Source organism: Miniopterus schreibersii, assembly GCF_964146895.1.
Source record: "Miniopterus schreibersii genome assembly, chromosome: 17".
Taxonomy (NCBI): Eukaryota; Metazoa; Chordata; class Mammalia; order Chiroptera; family Miniopteridae; genus Miniopterus; species Miniopterus schreibersii.
The window spans coordinates 535,532-553,445 of NC_138117.1; the positions used below are offsets into that span (position 1 = coordinate 535,532).

General features: G+C 54.3%; 1 protein-coding gene across 2 annotated transcripts in view; it reads left to right on the forward strand.

Moving 5' to 3' along the window:
* Positions 1 to 638: 638 nt before the first annotated feature.
* The window catches only part of MMP16 (matrix metallopeptidase 16), a 70,030-nt gene continuing 52,754 nt past the window's right edge, over positions 639 to 17,914 (forward strand). Inside the window, exon 1 of one of the 2 annotated variants that reach the window (XM_081116305.1) lies at positions 639 to 1,027. In XM_081116305.1, the coding sequence (XP_080972431.1) occupies positions 896 to 1,027 (132 nt within the window). In that variant the 5' untranslated portion in view covers positions 639 to 895. The remainder of the gene's footprint in view (positions 1,028 to 17,914) is intronic. The other variant, XM_081116306.1, reaches the window with a different exon arrangement.

A 17,914-nucleotide genomic window follows, 5' to 3' on the forward strand; every position in this document is an offset into this window, starting at 1 on the left:
AGGCTCGGTCGGTGGACCCCAACAAAGTTTGGACGCTAGGACTGGCATCTCCGGCTCCCCAGCCTTGGCCAGCCAGGTCCCAGGCCTGCGCTCCCCCGATACCCCGCGCCCCCACCTTCTGGCCGCGGGATGGGGGACAGGGTGGCCTCCAGGACTAGGCAAGGCCGCTTCCCCTCGCGACCGGGGTCCCCGGCAGGGTGCGCGCAAGGCTTCTATGGGCTCGGTGGCCGGGCGCGGGGACAGGCCCGCCGCTGGGTGGGGTGGGGGTCTGTTCAGGATCCCTCCATCCAGGGCCCGGGTCGCCTCCAGGGTGCGGTGCCGCGGAGCCTCCCGCGCGGCGTCTCCTTGGGCGCGCGGGGCTGCGCGAGGCCGCCGGCTGGTGTGCGCGCGCGTGCGCCTGGCTGGCTGCGCGGCCGTGCGGGTGTGTGTGAGTCCGTGTGTGGCTGTGTGTGAGTGTGTGCAGATGTGTGTGCAGATGCGAGTGTGCAGATGCGTGCGCGCGCGCCCCTGTGTGCGTGCGCGCGCCCCCGCCCGGCCGGGCGCCCGCGGACCCGGGGGAAGGCAGGAAGGAGGAGTTATGTAGATTACGGATGAACGTTCTGGAGGCACGAGAGCGGCGGCGGCCCTTCCGCAGGAGCCCAGCCGGAGGCGGCGGCCGAGCGGGGCGCGCGGGGCGGACGCCCGGGCGGGACGTGGCGCGGGGCCGGGCCGGGCGCGGGGCGACGATGGTGCCCGCGGGCCGCCTCTGACCTGCCTGCGCGGCTCGGGCTGCCGAGCGCGGCCCTGCCCGGCGCCGTGAACCTGCGGGCTCCTTCCCACCAGGACTTTGGAAAGGAAGCGGAGGGCGGCGGGGGCCGCGCCGGGAGCTCGCGCGTCCGCTGGAGCGCAGTCCACTATGACCCTCCTCGCCCTCGGCTCTGGAAGACGGCTGGGCTTCGTGCATCGCTCGGGGGCGGTTTTCTTGCAAACCTTGCTTTGGATTTTATGCGCTGCTGTCTGCGGATCGGAGCAGTATTTCAATGTGGAGGTAAGGGACCGGGCTGGCCGCTTCCCCTGGCTGGGCCGCCGCTGACACGCCTGAGTCCCCGCGTCCGGGCGCCCCGAGCGGCCGGGGTCTGCGCCGTGTCCCTCCAGCCGGGCCGATTTGCGCGTCTCCATCTGGGTGATGGATGCGCCGAGACCGAGTCCGTTATCCCCGAGGCACAAAGGATGCTTTGCGCTCAGCTCGGCCGAGGGGATGGGTCCCGCCGCCACCGGGAGAGGCCGCGTGGGGCTCCGGGAGGCAGCCCATCCCCGGTCCAGGGGGAATCCACTGCTCGGGAGCCAGGACCCGGGACTGGCCGCCGGGCGTCCGCGCCCCCCGGGCGTTCATTGTTCCGGGAACCTGCCCGCGCTCCGCGTCTAACAAAGGCGGTGAACATCAGAATCGGGGCGGCAGGGGGGCGCTTGCTCTGTTTAATCGCGCAGCCTGGTGGCAAAACACTTGACCAGACGGAGTCTTCGTCTCCTCGGGACCTAAGCTGATGCAGGGGCTGGAGCTGGCGGCGGGCGCGGGCGCCGGCTCCTCCCCGCGCCCCCTCCCCTCCCCCGCCTGCACCGACGTGGCCGGCGGGCGGCTCTGAGGTGTGTTTTTAATTTGATTTCACACTCTTCGGGCAAAACGGGGAGGTTTTAGACCGTCATTGGCTTGGCGAGCTTTGGAGACAGACGGACAGACAGACCCAAAGCCTCAGGGAACTTAGGGGCCAGGACTTGCCAGACCTGGCGAAGTGGCCCTGCTGTCATCCGGAGCCCACGGGGAAGCCTGTGTCCCCGGGGCCCACGCGGGGAGAAGGCGGCGGGAGGGTCCTGTAGGAAACACCGCGGCCCGTCAGGTCCCCGTGTCTTCGGACGTCTTGGGAGAATTAGGAGCGAGTCTGAAAAGCGCGTGATTTTCTCCTCCTGCCGCCGAGGCTCCTAAGCTCACTGTCCGTCTGTCGGGAGTGTGTCCGCACAATAGCGGGACCTGTTGCGCGGCGTCTGAGCAGGTTCCGTGGGACAGACGCACCTGGGAAGCGGCCCGGGCGGGAGGGCAGGTGGGAGAGAAACAAAGTATCTGGAAAGTAGCAACTGTTCTCTGAGCTAAAGAAGTGTACAGCTGTTAAGATGAATATGTTATTCGAAAACCCCCAATTTGGAAACCACAGTGGTTTAACCCTTTGAAAAACACCACTTTGTTTCCCTGGGTGGGAGGAGGGGAAGGGGGCAGACTGCTCTCGGTGGCTCATTGGAACTTGTGGAATCGGGTGGGGGGCGGAGGCTTGTAGCCAAGGTGCAGGGATGTCCAGAGGGGGACGGAGTGAGTTCATAGACTGGACTCAGCTCTGGTGGCAGCTCTGGTCACAGTGCCCTAAACTGCTGGTGCTGGGGGGTGGGGAGAGGTGGGGCCTGGGGGCACCATGGCCCGGAGGCCTGCTGCAGGGGGAAGGCTCAGATTGCTTTGCAGACATCCGTGGGGAAGCGTCAGTGTTTCCACGGTGAATACTTTCCTTTTTGAGGCTAAACACACATTTGATCATATTTCTTCATAGTTTGAATCCCTCGGTTCCATCTGGTATTATCATGCAAGAAAACGTTACGATTTTACCAAAAATTTAGATTTCCATTATATCTTCTCCTTCCAGAGATATGGGGGAAATGGTTTATGGGGGGAAATTTGCTATTTCCCCATTTTTAGAGCATTTAAGTTATTCCGTCCATATTTATTATACGATGCAAAGATTTAATTATGGAAAGATGAGAGGCGTGTGTCACCGGAGACCTTACACAGCGTTTCTAATGGTTGATTTTGTGACTATTTAGAGATTGTGTTCCATGGTTCGCGTTTTCCCCAAGCACTTGGGCACGGCCTCCACTGGGCTCATAGTTCCTGACCTGTAAGAAAAACCCCCCCTTTTCCAGTCCTCAGTGCGGCGGCTGGAAGCCCCCCACGCCGTGGAGAGTGCGGGATGGCAGGACCGTCTCCGGCATGAACGTCTGCCCGGCTCACTTTCATTACATGCTCCTTTCAGTAGGAAGCCCCGATGGGGAAGACAGGCCGTTACATCTGCTTCGGAAAAGGCACTTAGGCTGTGTCTGTCTGCCCGGGTTGCAGAGCCTGCACTGCGAGGCTTCGTCTGGTTCATGGTCAAGGGCGGCTTAGCATAGACATCGGACGTAGCAATCACGCGTGAAGCTCCGTGGCCATCCCCACTCCCTCCCAAGCGCACGCCTTGCTGTCGTTGGAAGGACGTCCGCTCTGGGAGATGCTTTCCTGCTGCCCAGGGGACTACAGTGCTCCCTTCCTCTCCCAACAGACATCACCACCGGCGGGACCCAGCCTCTCACCCCTGTAATTGTAGGTTTAAAATCCTCTGTGTTTTTTCCTGGAGGTGGGGGACCGGGTGGAGGTGTTCATTTAACTCTTTCCTGTCTCGTTTCTGAGAGCGCGGACGCTCGGAATTGCCCATCACCAGAGCCAGTGTTTTTTAATAGACCGATGAAAGCCTGTTAGAGAGACCGAGCATTTTGCCTGTCGGTTTGTGTTTGTTTTTAAGAAGCAGGAAGGGGCGTGTGCCGCCGAGGCGGGGTCAAGCTGTGAGGGGATGGGGTTCATCTCCTTGTGTGGAGCAGGCGGGACCCTTCGCGATGCCATCTTCTCAGCGCACATGTGTTCAAAGGGTTTTGTGTGTCGCCCACTCGGGGAGCGGGCCTTCGGGTCCCTGGCAGTGCCTGCAGGTCAGCGGCGGCCACTGGACAGCGCCTGAGCACAGCCGGCCATTGGGTGGGGAGGGCAACGGGCTGGCCAAGAGTCGTGGTTCTAAAACCTCGGTCTGTCTCCGGGATGCTTTCCTTGTTGCCGTGGGAATTTTCACAACCCTGGGCTGTTTCTGTTTGTTTGTTTTGTTTTGGACGCTGCAGACGTTTTTGTGGTGAAATGTGAGGCTCTAGTGCCTGATAGTCATAACTTTCACCATCAACTTTGCTAGTTTGTCAGATGTTAAATACATGAACAACATGTTCTTACGGTTTTTTAAAACAGCAGCACACATTTCTAATGAGGGGAATTACTTAAAGCCAGTTCAATGGTAAAATCAAAAGCAAAGAAGGTGATGACTTTTTTGTGACAAACATCTTAATAAAGGAAAAACTGATTTTGTTGTTTTTAATTAAAGAGAGAAGAGACATTCTTGATTTCAAAAGGATATTTTAGGACAAATACTATGAATCGTGAGTGCGACATCCCCCACCCTTCCCGCAACGTGTTTCTGTAACTGATGCACCGATTTACTTCTGTCGGTTCCTCTGAATCTACCTGAACGTCGGCGTCTGCTGCCTGTGAACTTGGCAGTGACACATTACAGAGAGAAAGTTTTATATCCTGTAGATTTAAAATGTCGTATGTTGGGGCCACTTTTCCCGTTTCTCCTATTTCCTCCTCGTGTCCGTGGTCAACCTCGCTCGCTTGCTCGTGGAAGGATGGTGTCCCCAGATCTGCTTAGCCCCCTTGAGTAAGGGACCTCTGCCTGCCCCCCACAGCGTGTGGTCAGTGACGGGCTGTGCGACTCATTCCTAAAGTTTTCTCTCTGCTGGAAGACTCCCAGCTCCACCGGACACCCCAGTGGGCCGTTAGGAATGCTCGGCGGACCACGGACAACGGCCAGGAGGCCAGGAGACTCCGTGGCCCCCGTTCCCCGCTGTTCCGTGTGTCCCCCCGAGTGGCTGTTCAGAGCTGCCTGGTCAGGACGCCCAGATTAGGGCCATTCGTGGAGCCCGCACAGGTGAGCAGATGCCAGCCAGGCAGGTGTCTTCCTGCCCCCGCGAGGAAGCCACAGGGAGGGACCCGCCACGCCCACCTGCCTCCACGCTGGGTTCTCTCGCTCAGTCTCCGCCCCTGCCACGTAAGGTAGAGTTTGGCTCAATAACAGCTTTTTCTTTTTTTTTAATCTCTGGAGTCAGGTTGAAAACAACAAACCTAAAGTTTCTGCTTTCTCTCCTTCCTGCTGTTTCAGGCTATTAACAAGGAAATTTCAATGCGCTTGTTTAGTGGCACCGTTCTGTTCTCTAAAGTTGGGTCGATCAATGATTCTATGTAAATGTTTTCCGCGGCCTAGTCCAAGTGTACCCGTTCGGAATATTTGGTAAATGACCAATTGCTATTATTTTGGACCTAAAAAGAGCCATTAAACATTCGAATCAATTAATTAAATTTATTTAGTGTCAGAAGAGAAAGATTTCTTATTTTATGCTCCTTCAGGAATTTTCTGATCCTTCAGCTTGTATATTTCAAATTAAGTCGTTTTTCATGTTCCGTTCCGTCACCACATATTTTAAATATCTGTGAATGCATTATATCCATCACACTCCTTACCGTGGAGTGCTGCAGGGATTGAGAGGACAATTTTGGCACAGCGCTGCCTGGGTTCTCCTCTCAGCCCCTCTGCTTACATGTACCTTATTAAGTCAACAGTGGACGACTTAATCTCTGGGAGCCTCAGTCCGCACATCTATAAAGTGAGATCCCAACAGCATCTGCCTCATAAGGTTGTTTTGATGATTAAGTGAATATATTTCTGTTCCATTGGGTGGATGGCGGGATGGATAGGCACGTACATAGAGAGATCCACAGATAGATACAAAGGTAGATCCCAGATAGATGGTGGGTAGATAGGTGGGTGGATGGGAACATCCCCTCCCCCGGTTAAACACTCAATACTTTCCAGATGCCATTGTCATTAGTAAAAAATAAACGCTGATTCAGAGGCAACGGACACGGCGGTGTCTAATTACGTAAAAGTCTATCAAGTTGGGACATACCAGCTGGTCCAGGAAGGTTTTCTTTTCATTCCTCTTTTATTTTTGAAAAGTGTAAACTACTGAAAGTCCACCAAGCTGACACCAGTACGTTTTCTTCCCGTGGGTTTTTCTGAGACAGTTCGGCTCAGCAGCATGCTGTTCACATGTTGCCTTGTCATCTGCTACTATCATAGGGTGTCGAGCTCAGCTCACACCTTCCTCGGCCGACTGCGCTTGCTGAAATCTGTTCCTCTTCCCCGATACGGGGAAGACGAATAGGCCTCTGTGCATCAGAGGCCTGTTTATCTTAACTGTTTTAACTGGCTGGAGGCCTGCACGCTTCCCGACCATGGAAGAGACCGTATGTGACTGAGGCCGGCTCTGCATTAGACCCCAAATCCAGGGCGTAAGAGTCTTTTTATCTTCAACTGACAGAGGACAGAGGAGGGTGGGCAAGTAGGTGTTAATGTGTTTTCTGCAATGACAATGAATTTTTTTAAGAAACAACACTCTTGTTCATGCCCCAGGGGAACAGAGGCTACCTGGCCGCGTGGTGTGCTGAGCCCAGGACACAGGACAGGCCTGTGGCTTTAGCTTTGGTCCTGTACCCGCCTCGTGTGATCTCCGACATGTCATTTCCTCTCTACTTCTATCTGCAAACGTGACGATGCAGCTAAGCTGTCTCGATGGCCGTCTCCAAATGTGAAATTCTATTCTATTTAGCCTCCGGGCTTTAATTTATATAATGAAAGGGGGGAAACGTACCCATTAACCCTGTAAATTTGAGGGCAACTGGACCACAGAGGTGGGTTTTCAGATTTTTTCCTGAGACGCATGCATGGAACGTGTGGCTTCCAGCTGATGTTTGTCACCGTCTGTGGTGACACAGGGGCTCCTGACCTTCTGAGGAGTCCAAACACTGACAGCAAATTACATGTAATTTTAAAGTCACTTTTTGGCCAACGTAGGCAACTTTAAAAATTTAAAACATGGCTTGATGTTATTTCGAAAAAATATACCATTTACAGGTTGGACCTCAGTCACGAAAAGGCAAGTGGGAGTAAGATCAAAACCTGAATTTTGGGGGGTGGGGGAGGGTCTCGAAATGCGAATCCATCTGTCTGTCTACCTGTCTATGAGAATGTAGACACATTTTGCAGAGAGATGAAGTCTTACACCACACGTCCATTTTGCCTGCATGGAAAATAATTTTGGCCGTTGGCTCTTGGAGGGTTATCTCTGTTCTTTACAACCCTCTGACGCCGGGTGTGAAAAGTCAGACTGTGTTTTTTTCCTAAAACGTGCAGCGGATGTGAACAGCAGAAGCATTTCATGCTACAAGGATAAAATACTAAGTAACAGTATGTGGGACACTTAGTTTCCTCTTGCCTTCTTTTCGTTTCTTCTCGGGAGAGTTATTTATAGATTTTACAATTATCGGTGATCACGGCCCTGTCGTTAAGCGCGCTGAACGGTCGCTGTCTGTGTGCTTCAGACCGTTCGGCCCTCGCGTCCTTGGGTTTGGACCCGCGGACTGTCTCCATGAACCGCATTCCGGGAGCCCAGCCAAGACAGTCCGAGCGATGCCACCTTCCATTCAGTCAGGTTTTCACCCGGTGTGCCGCGGCACCTTGGTGCGCAGCAGGAATTCACGTTTTTTATTTACTGATTGATCTGGGAGAGAGACATCGACTTGTTTCACCACCACTCATTCACTCATTGCTTGATTCTTGATTGTGGGGATGGAACCTGCAACCTTAGCATATTGCGAAGATGCTCTAACCGACTGGGTCACCCCGGCCAGGGCGAGAATTTTTAAAACATTCGATATCTGACTATTTAGTCCGGGGCACTGACCTCTTTCCCGTTAGAGTGTCAAGTAAAAAAATGACAACAGCCAACGCAACAGTAGACGTCCAATGTGGAGGAATCAAAATTATACCTATTTTTTGGCAGATCGGCAAAAATATATATTCTTCCGTGTGTGCTGCAGAATTTTAGTAATTAGATTGTGTGCCGTGGGGTGAAAGGTTGAGAATCCCTGCAGCGGGGGGCCCGGGGCTAGTACAGGAAGGACGCCTAGGGGGCGCTGGTGAGCCGCCCACACCCGGGAGTCAAGGACGGGGGCAATCAGAGCCTTGAGTGGGTCCCAGCAACCTCAGGCTTGAGGGGATCGCGAGCGCCGGCTCCTGATTGAAGGCGCCCCTGGGTTCCCTGCGAGCAGCTCCACGGCCCTGACTGCGTCCTTGATGAGCCGGGAGGAAACCGGCACTTTCCGGGGAGGGCGGCCGCTCCAGGCATGACCCTGTGACAGCGACCCTCTGGACGGCCCTGCCCGCCCCTTGCCCGGGCGTGGAGAGGTCAGCACCTGCACCGAGTGACCGCAGCCGCCTCCTGTTCTTTTCTTTAAGTGTCCTAGTGTGTTTATTGAAGCCGGGGACGGTGCAGCGAGGAGGGCCGGGAAGTGAGCCTGGGCCGCGCTGCTTTGGCTCAGCAGGAAGTCAGGGGCCTTGGGGACAGGCTCAGGGCGACTGCGGGGATGAACTGCCGCGGCCCATTGCTGCGCTGGTTAGAGCCTGGCGGGTCCCTTAGAGTCTGGGATGTGAGTGCCTGTGGGAGGAGGGGGAGGTGCGGGCCTGCTCGGGGAGGGAGAGCGCACCTCGAGCTCCTGTTCTAGCTAAAACGGCAGATTCAATCATTGTGGGCTCACAGTTTACTGCAGGTGGGATGCATTTAACCTGAGCCCGCCTTTTAGATCAGGTGTAGCCAACTTCCCATTCCCATTCTTCATGTTTACCTTACGGCCTCACCGAATAAATATTTATCAGCAAAAGCGGGTTCTAACGTAGAGGCTTTACCTGTTTCTCCCTGCCCTTCAGTTTTGATCTTTCTGTCTCCGGTGCCATGGAGGCCGAAGTCATATTAGCTGGGGAGAAATTGAAGGGGACCTGAATTAGTATTTTCTCCTGTTTTTGCCTGGAGCATATGGTTGAATTCGGTACGTTACTGTATTAGAGTAAATTGAATGCGTGTGCAGATAATCTGCTGTATAAGGTTTTGTGTAATAGCTTCGCATCTGTCTCTCTCACTCAATTACAACTTCATGATGAGACGGAGGGTGTGTGGCCTGGCCGCCCGGGCATCTCGCACGAAGCGGAGTCGGCAGGGTGCACGCAGAGGAGCGAAGGAGCCCCCCATGGCTATGCACGGGCCTTAGTTTCCAGTTTACTGTTTGCTTCAGTTACTTTATTAAAAATAAAAACACTTAACTTCTAATAGTCAAAAGTCACATTTATCTTACTGATGAATGGTTAGCTAGTGAGTAGCTTGGACTTGGGGAGTTTTTTCTAGACACCCCCCCCCCCCCATCAGTATCTCTGGTGTAAATCAGCTCTTCTCTGTTTCCGTCGCCGAGAGAGCGTTTGTATTAATTCCTACTGGCTGGGAATGAAAACTGCTGTGAAACCGGTCCCTTTCCTCAGGAGTGAGGATCAGAGCACCTCGGGAAACCATGAAAGGAAAAGCCTTGTTCAAGTTCAGTGACCTCAGGTGTGCTTATTACTATTGATAAGCGGCAGTTTCCCCAGTTTTCAAGAAAAAGCAAAAACAGTTTTACTTGCATTTCACTAGACGACTTCATTTCGGAGGCGTCTTCCTTGCAGCGCCTCTTCGGGTCTGTAGCTGGTGAAAATTAGAACCGGGCTGTGCTCAGTGCCCTGCCCCACTCAGCCCGGATGCCCCAGGAGGCGCTGGCTCGCGGGGCCTGGAAGCTGGGTGGTGGGAAGATGGGGGCAGGGAAGACCCGGGACCATCTTCTGTCTCTTGTTGAAACTCACCTGTCTGTCTGGATCACACCCTCCTTGCAGGAGGGACCGGCAGCCCCTGAATAGCAAGCAGTCCTTCACTCACTCCTGCATTTAGGGGAAAGCCTGTCTGTACAACAGCATCACATTAGGCGCCTCCTGGTGAGGACGGCCGCTCGCCCTCCCCCGAGCTGGTAGGTTCCGTTCCTTTTAAATGGTTCTTCTTGTTACTGGAGTAACTTCCAGAAACTTTCCCACCCCGATGTTCCTGCGAGCGTGAGGAGGAGGAGGGCTGGTGCCAGAAACCGGCGTCCCCTAGGGTGTCCCCGCTCACAGAGGTGACCACGGTGCTCGGTGGCCGATGGACGGTCCTTAGTTACTTGGATTGTGCCCGCGGCGGACCAAAGGCCTCGTGAAGCGGTAACGAGTTTTAGCCATTTGAATACGGGCGTGTGAATGTATTCTTTACGTGTTTCCTAAAAGCCAGTTGAATGGGGCAGAAGGACAGAGAGACAATATGAGGACATTGCCGGACGCCTTCTACATTCAGACGTTGACAAGTTAACCTGGCCGCGGACAGTCCCGTTGAGGACGCGGGGAGAGGCCCGCGGGGCCGTGTGAGTCACGGTCACGCTCCGGGCGCTTCAGTAAGAGCATCTTTGTTTCTCTGCTGAAACGTGTCTGCGATGTTACGATTAAACAAGCTCTGACTGCACACAGCCGAGGCCGTAGCCATGCATATAGATGCGCGCTCTGCAGGAGAGGGAACACAGCATATGTGCGCATATATTGAGAGCGCGTCCTGAGTGATTTGGGAAGTCAGTCGGCTTTTCGTACGTCTTCGGATTTTCATCTTATTTTTAAACGTTGTAGCAAATAAGTCGGAGTGATAGTAAAAGGAGATGAACTGTCTTCCTGCCCCCAGAAAATGTGGAAGGGAGAATCAGCCACGTCGGCTCCCGGGCTCTTCTGTGTGGGGTCTTACGTGTCAGAGTTACTGCAGTTATAAAATGGGGGGGCCACGGAGGGGGCCAGGGAGGCTGAGGAGGCCTTTCCCTCTATCCACACGTGACCCCAGTAGAAGGAGCGGGCGTTGCTCGAAGGCATGTGGGTCCTTTGTTCTAGAATCCTTGGCTGGAGCCCAGGGAGAGGTAACCCGCGCTGGTTATCGACCTTGGTTTAAAAGAAAGGATGGTATTGTGTTTATGGCAAGGTAGAGGGAATGATTTATTAAACTTTAATGCCTTCATATAAGACAGCAGAAAAGATGCAAGTGATGCCCCCTCTCACACAGGCTCCCACAGCACACACACGCATGCACACACACATGCACACACGTGCACACACAGGCACACACGCATGCACACACAGGCACACACACAACACACGTGCACACACACGGGGCTTACTCCTCGGCTCAGGAGCCTCAGGGGGATGGATTCCTGCTCCACGTGCCAGCTGAGGGGGTGTAACCCGAGCCAGGAGCCCTGTGTGGAGCGCGTGGCCCCCAGGGCTGCGACTATAAGGTTTCCGCAGTTAATGCAACGTTGGGAGTTACAAACCCTCCCGACAGGAAGTCAGTCAAGACAACGCAGCGTCCTCCTGTGTCAGGTGTCGTGGGCCCTGGCTCCACCGACTCACAGCCGTGGGACTGAATCGTGGTCTAATTCGGACGTGTTTTCGCAGGGCCGTCAGGTTTCTGTTTGCTCTGCCTTCCTTTTTTCTTATTAAATTAGAGAGTGCCTACCTAGGAAGGTGTCTGACGCACAGCGTTGGCTCATCAAAGGCTGGCTACCGGGATTTGTAACAAATAGGAGTGTTTTCCGTGCAGAGTGGAGACGCAGGGCTTTCACCGGCCGGAATTTAAACCTGAACTTCATTCCTACTGTTCAGTCTGGACAAAACGATCATACACTCTGCACTTTATCTGCTTTTCTTAAAAAATTTACCTGTCTTATAGCTACTAGGATAATAGTGCCTGTTGCATAAAGTCTGGAGTGTTAAATGGAATTTAAAAAGATGTAGTTGACACTTAAAAATGTTTCCTGTCTCCCTTTTTTTCAAGGGCAAGGAAAGTGGGTGATGGTCATTTTTAAAAAGAGATTAATCAAAGAACTTATATGCGTTTATGCATAACCCATGGACGCACACAATAGTTCGGTGAAGGGCTGGGGAGGAAGGACTGGGTGGAGGGGTCAGTGGGGGGGAGGGGGAGGGGGGCATCTGTAATACTTCCAACAATAAAGATAAAATTTTAAAAAAAGCAATGGATTAAAATTTTTAAAACCTATTTATTCTCATTGTTATTTAGATTATAATGGTACTTTAAAAAAAAGAACAGCAGATAACTAAATTGGATTCTGTTACTCTAACAGTTCTTTTAATTGACGATGGGTTTGATTACTTATGTGTCGCCTCAGTTCAAAGCTCCTTTAAACTTCCGTCGGTCGTCTCCTGGAGTGAAAACTGCCCTCCCTGTGTTAAAACGACAGAGTGATTCTTAGATTAAACGAGGTTTGTAGGTTCCTGTTAATCTTTAATTTACAAATGCAGCTTCTAATTAACCACCACGTGTCTCTGTGCACATCTGATGGTGAAGGTTCGATGGTGTTCAGGGGCTTTCGCAGCTGGGGTTTTACGAGGGTCAGCTGTCCACTCGATAAGTACGGCCTGTTTCGCTAAGACCGCAGTATCTTTTATGACACGTAGACTTACTGTTTTCAATCTAATGATTTCTGCTACGTAGTTAACTTTCTAATATTTATTGATTTTTTTTAACTGTTTTCCTAACTGGCAATTTGGGGGCATAACAACCAGTAGTATTTCAAGGCTGTTTGAGGCAGGGTAGGGGTTCACCCGGTGTGGAGGGTGCCTCCCAGGGTGGCCGGGGTTCCCTGGGGTTAGAAATGTGAACATCAGGCCTGGGAAGGGTCTGGATCTGTGCAGGATTCCTGTGGGGGTATCTCCAAGGGTCTTTTTTCAGGTTCTCAAGGCCCCCGTCCACTAGGGCTGAAAACTGCTCAACTGTGAACTGACATCAAAAATGAGTAACAGTTAACAGTTAGAGACGGGCAGAGGGTTTTTGCAGACCCCTAATTTACCAACGTAATTTCTTATTGGGACTCTCCTAGGCCTGGGAATTTTTCATGACGTCTTTTCCCCCCGGGAAGGAGGGTTGGGAGGCACTGGCTGTCCCTTGTGATGGGCAGCCTTTCCCAGGGTCTCTAATGGGGTGCGGCCGGGCTCCCTGTGGGTGTGTAGGGTCGGATCCTGGGGCTCTCGGGCTGGGTAAATGCACTGATGTACGCCCCAAGGGTAAGGCCATGGCTCCCTGGGTGAGAGCTGCTGGCCTGTGGGTCGGTGGCTGGGTTCTGATTTGACTCTGACGTCAGTAGCCTGAACAGTCTGGGTACCAGTCCCACGGCGCCAACGCGGCCCTTATCCCTTTATTGCACCCCAAGTGCGGTGGGGTCACCTTGAGGATGACCTTGCCGTGCTCTGACCATCCCAGGCTGTTCGGATGAAGAAGCAGACGGGCGCGTCTCTCACCTGTGAGTGCTCCCCGAAAGCCGGTGGTCATTTCCAAGTCACCAATGGCCACGTCGAACCTGCCATCGCTCTACTGTTTTGGGTCAGAGCAGTGACATTTCCAGATCATGTGCTGAAGTCCCTTCCTGCTCCCACCCCTTTAATCCTGAGCCGTCGGGAAGCACCTCACCTGGGTGCCTCGGGGCCCGAGTCATTCCTCCAGGTAGGACCGTGGGTGTCCCAGTGCCAAGTGTGACTTCCGCAGGACTTCCGAGGTTGCAGTCCCCAGGGTGACGTCCCTCCTGCTTCCCGTCACCTCACGGTCCTGGGGGGCGAGGGGCCCGTGCGGTCATCCAGCACTAAGGTTGTGATGTTCCTGGGTTCGCACGACCCCACACTTCCCACGCGGTGGGTGTCCCCTCACCACCCGTCACAGGTCTCGTGTTTCAGGTCCTTGTCGTGTGACTCAGTGACTGGGGGTCAGGGTGAACAGGACACCAGGACAGCCGACAGTGGGGGTGTCGGGACTTTATCTGCACTGGGGATGGTTGAAAAAGCGTGAGACCAGGGGGAGGAACAGATTTAAGGGGTCAGGGACGACGATTTATGTGCCCTTTCTGGGCTTTGTTCCCGAGTATTTTTAGCCACTTGCCCGCCACATGGAGAATTTCAGGCACAGGTAACCTAGTTTTGCTTTGGTGGCTTAAGAATAGCTTGTTGAGCCCTGGCAGGTGTGCTCAGTGGTTAGAGCGCCCACCCTTGCACCGAAGGGTCACGAGTTCGATTTCCGGTCAAGGGCACGTACCTGAGTCGCAGGCTTGATCCCTGGCCCCAGTCGGGCGCGTGCGGGAAGCGGACAATCCGTGTGTCTCTCTCACGTCCATGTTTCTCTTTCTCTGCCTCCCTCCCTCCCTCTCTCTCTAAAAATCAATAGAAAAAATGTCCTCGTGTGGGGCTTAGTGGGTATGTGCTGCGCGTGTTCTTGGCCTCACAGATGAATGTCACTCCCCTGTTGAACCTTCCTAGTGGACCGTGCTCAGGACGCGGGGGTTCAGCGGTTGTCCGGTAGCTCTGGGGAAGCACCGACACGATGCCGGCACAGGAGCGGTGCCCCCAGCCAGGAGCTGGCCCTGCTGGGCGTAGTTTCTCAGAACCAGGCACAAGGACCGTTCTGAGAACGCGGGGGCCCTGCCACCCCTGGAGCTGAGAGTGGGCGAGCGCCAGCTCACCCTCCCCACCGCTGGCCTCACCCAGCGCAGGCTTGTGGCCGCCCACAAACTCATTCCCTGTCCACCTGCCGCCCAGAGAGACCCCAGCTGTGTGCCGTGCTCCTTGGCAAGAGTCAAATCACCTGATTACCCTCGTGGTCCACAAGGTGCTGAGATGTTTTGTTTGTAGCCTGGGTGAGCGTTGATTTTCAGAGTAATGATGGCCCCCGGCCGGCCCACAGCGTCAGCGACGGCGGGTCCCTGGAGAGAAAGGGGCGAGTGCCCCCAGCCCTCTCTGGAGGACGTCTGCGCACCTCCAGGTTGGCGTCTTCCCGACGCGTGGACGGGTTTCATCCTGACAGCACACCTGGGCCCAGACGCAGACCTGCGGGCCCTGGGACGTCCTCCGAGTGGCCCGAATAGAATATTCGTAATTAGAGGGATTTGCAGAAGATGCTTCTAATCCCAGTGACAAATTAAATATATAGGGGAGATGCATCCAAAGGAATTAGGTTGGAGCTGCTGAGCTCTTCACTTCTGCACATATGCAAAAATCCAAATATTTTTAAACGGGAGTGAAACATTAAAATGTTAAAAGTCAAACGTCTTCCGTTAGATCGGGTGGCGTGAGGACAGTTGGTGGACACCTGCGCACATGTTCTTGGCCTCAAACAGATCTATTTCGCTTTTCCGTTAAACTGTGTAGGGTTCCCAAGATGTTCTGACTTTTCTAATAGTCAAAGCACAGGAAAAAAAATACTTTATGGGGGAAAAATCGTATCAAGGGAAAAAGTGTTTAGCCAACAGTAAAGCTAACTCCTCTAGCTCAGTGTGTTGCCGTCGAATGCCCGGGATGTCTGCGTTCAGCTGAATTGTTACTTAATATCTTTTCTTTAAACACGGAAGCAGGAGAGTGAAACTTGACCTAATCAACATTTGCTTAACTTAAGGGACGCGGAGAGATTCGTGGATCTGACGGGGTTGTCATATTATAACTTGGAGGTGGGGGCTGTTTTCAGTGACAGGGGACACCGGCCCTGATCGGACTTCACAGCCATCGTCCTGGACCTCAGAGGACCCTCCACCCCGCAGGACAGTCCACGCCCTTCCCTGCCCCGCCCGCGGTCCCGCTCTCCAAACCACTGTCCGGCACCGTTTTCCTCTCCATAAAGCGGGTCCTCTCAGAGCTCCGGCCACCCAAGCGTCTCTGGGGAATGAAGCTGGAAGTGTCCGCGTCCGGAAAGGGGCTCATGAACGTCGGCCGCGGGGGTGATTGCGAGACGGTGAGAGCTGTGGGACAAGGACCGTGACGAAGGGGACGCTGGGTGCCCGGGCTGTCTTGCCTTCACTCCGCCGTGCCCGCGGGCGTACCCACGGATAGCTCCGTGCTCCCCAGTGTGGCCACCACCCTGCTCCCCGGTTCTCTCGGACCGTTGCACAGTCTCACCCCGGGAGAGACTCGAACAGCCTCCATCTCGCCAGCTCCCTTCTGTTTTGTTTGTTTTTCGCTTGGTTCCTGCGTCCAGCCCGAATCTCTCCTTGTCTCGGTTTCCGAGGCGCAGCCGGGCCCTGGCTTCCCCCTCCTGCCTCCTCCCCGGTGCCGCCTCCTCCTGAAGGCTTGTCAGCATCAAGGATCTTGGGTGATCGCACTCCCTTCGCCACGGAGCGCCTCCCTGGGAGAAAACGGCAATCTGTACCCAGGAGTTTGGTTGCTATTAAATTATTAAGGGAAATAATTGGATTCAAAGACGCCTATTGACAGTTCCTAGTATTTGCAGGCGCTCAGCAGCGGGTTCACAGAGAATTTTAAGTATTTGAATCAGAAAAAGTATTTCACAGGGAACACCTCTTCGGATCTGTAAAACATTTGAAAACACTTAGAATTGATTCCGACCGTTCTCCTCACGAACCTGCCGTGTTGGTGGGTGACGTTTGTTTACTTTGTAGCTGGCGTGTGGAGCAGGGCCGAGCCCTCAGAACTGAAGCATCTCAGAGCAAACGCCACGTCCCTCCGTGGGCCCCTGGGGGGCTCAGGACCAGCTCTGGTCAGAGCCGGGTCCCTCCCGCTGAGCCCTGCCCAGCAGGCCCGGCGCCTTTTTCCTGGGATGGTGCATTTGAAGCCATTGGTAGCAGAGCGGGGCCTGGGAGCCTCACTGCAGCTCTGTCTCATCTCATTTACCTAAAATCATGGGACCGTGGGACTTGGATTCTTGGGGAAGAAATTTGAGGTCACACAGTCTAAGCGTCTGTTCCGTGTCCTCAGCATATTCAGGTTTCATGTCCCCGGCATGTTTAGGTTCTGTGTCCCCAGCATGTTCAGGTTCCGTGTCCCCGCATGTTTAGGTTCTGTGTCCCCAGCATGTTCAGGTTCCGTGTCCCCGGCATGTTTAGGTTTCATGTCCCCGCATGTTTAGGTTCTGTGTCCCCAGCATGTTTAGGTTCTGTGTCCCCGGCATGTTTAGGTTCTGTGTCCCCGGCATGTTTAGGTTCTGTGTCCCTGGCATGTTCAGGTTCGTGTCCCCGGCATGTTTAGGTTCCGTGTCCCCGGCATGTTTAGGTTCTGTGTCCCCAGCATGTTCAGGTTCTGTGTCCCCGGCATGTTCAGGTTCCGTGACCACGGCTCCCTTCCCTGTGTGCACCTCGGCTCGGATTTCACCTGTGACCCAGGTGCACGGACCTGCGATCCTAAAAATTCATCTCCTGCCAAACTTTAGTCGCAGCAATAAGCGAAATTTTTGGACACAGAACAAGGAACCACCAATCCCGTTACTCAGTAGATACGACTTGCTCACCTCGGTTCACCTGAGGGCTGCGCTCAGGAGTCCAGCTTCGGGTCGGATGGCGCCTGTTCTCCGGGACACGCCGCAGGGCGGGTGGGGCTCTGCGTGGGCGCTGGAGCGAGGGCAGGGCCAGCCTGCCCAGGAGCCTGTCCGCTTCCTAAAATAACCTTCACAATAATCGGTACCTTTCCCGCCTGCCACTGGTTCCTGGAACGATCGCGTGGCCTCTCTGCACCTCACCTTCCCCACGGTTTTTAATCATCTGTCCGGGATCGGAGCGCTCACTCCCTAAAGTGCTTGCTGCGGTCGACGGCGACAGATGGCTCTCAGGGTAAAACGCCCTCAGCTGTGTACAGTTGTCCTCGCGGGTGGACAGACGTTATGATTTTCATTTTTGTTCTTCTGGCCTCATACTCTTGTGAGCTTTGGTTCAATCAATATACTGTGTTCTCTTTGAGACATTCCAGTCTCTACCGTGCCCTGTTTTTTCCTGAAACCGTAACTTGGACAGAACGCTTCCAGATGTTCTGCAGATCCTAATGGAGGCAGCATCTGTCCGTGGCTCCCTCGGGCCCTGGCTCCGGCGTTACGCAGACAGGGTGGAAGTTACAGCCGGTTCAGCTGCAGGACAAGGCCCCCGGTCTCTGTGCGTCAGGGTCCCCCTTTCGTCCGTCTGCAGTGCGGGGTGACGGGCGGTGGGAGGAGAGGGAGGAAGGAAGGGCCTCCTCAAGCAGACCCCACGTGCCATTCTTTAGACCTTATGGTGGTTCCAGAATTATCC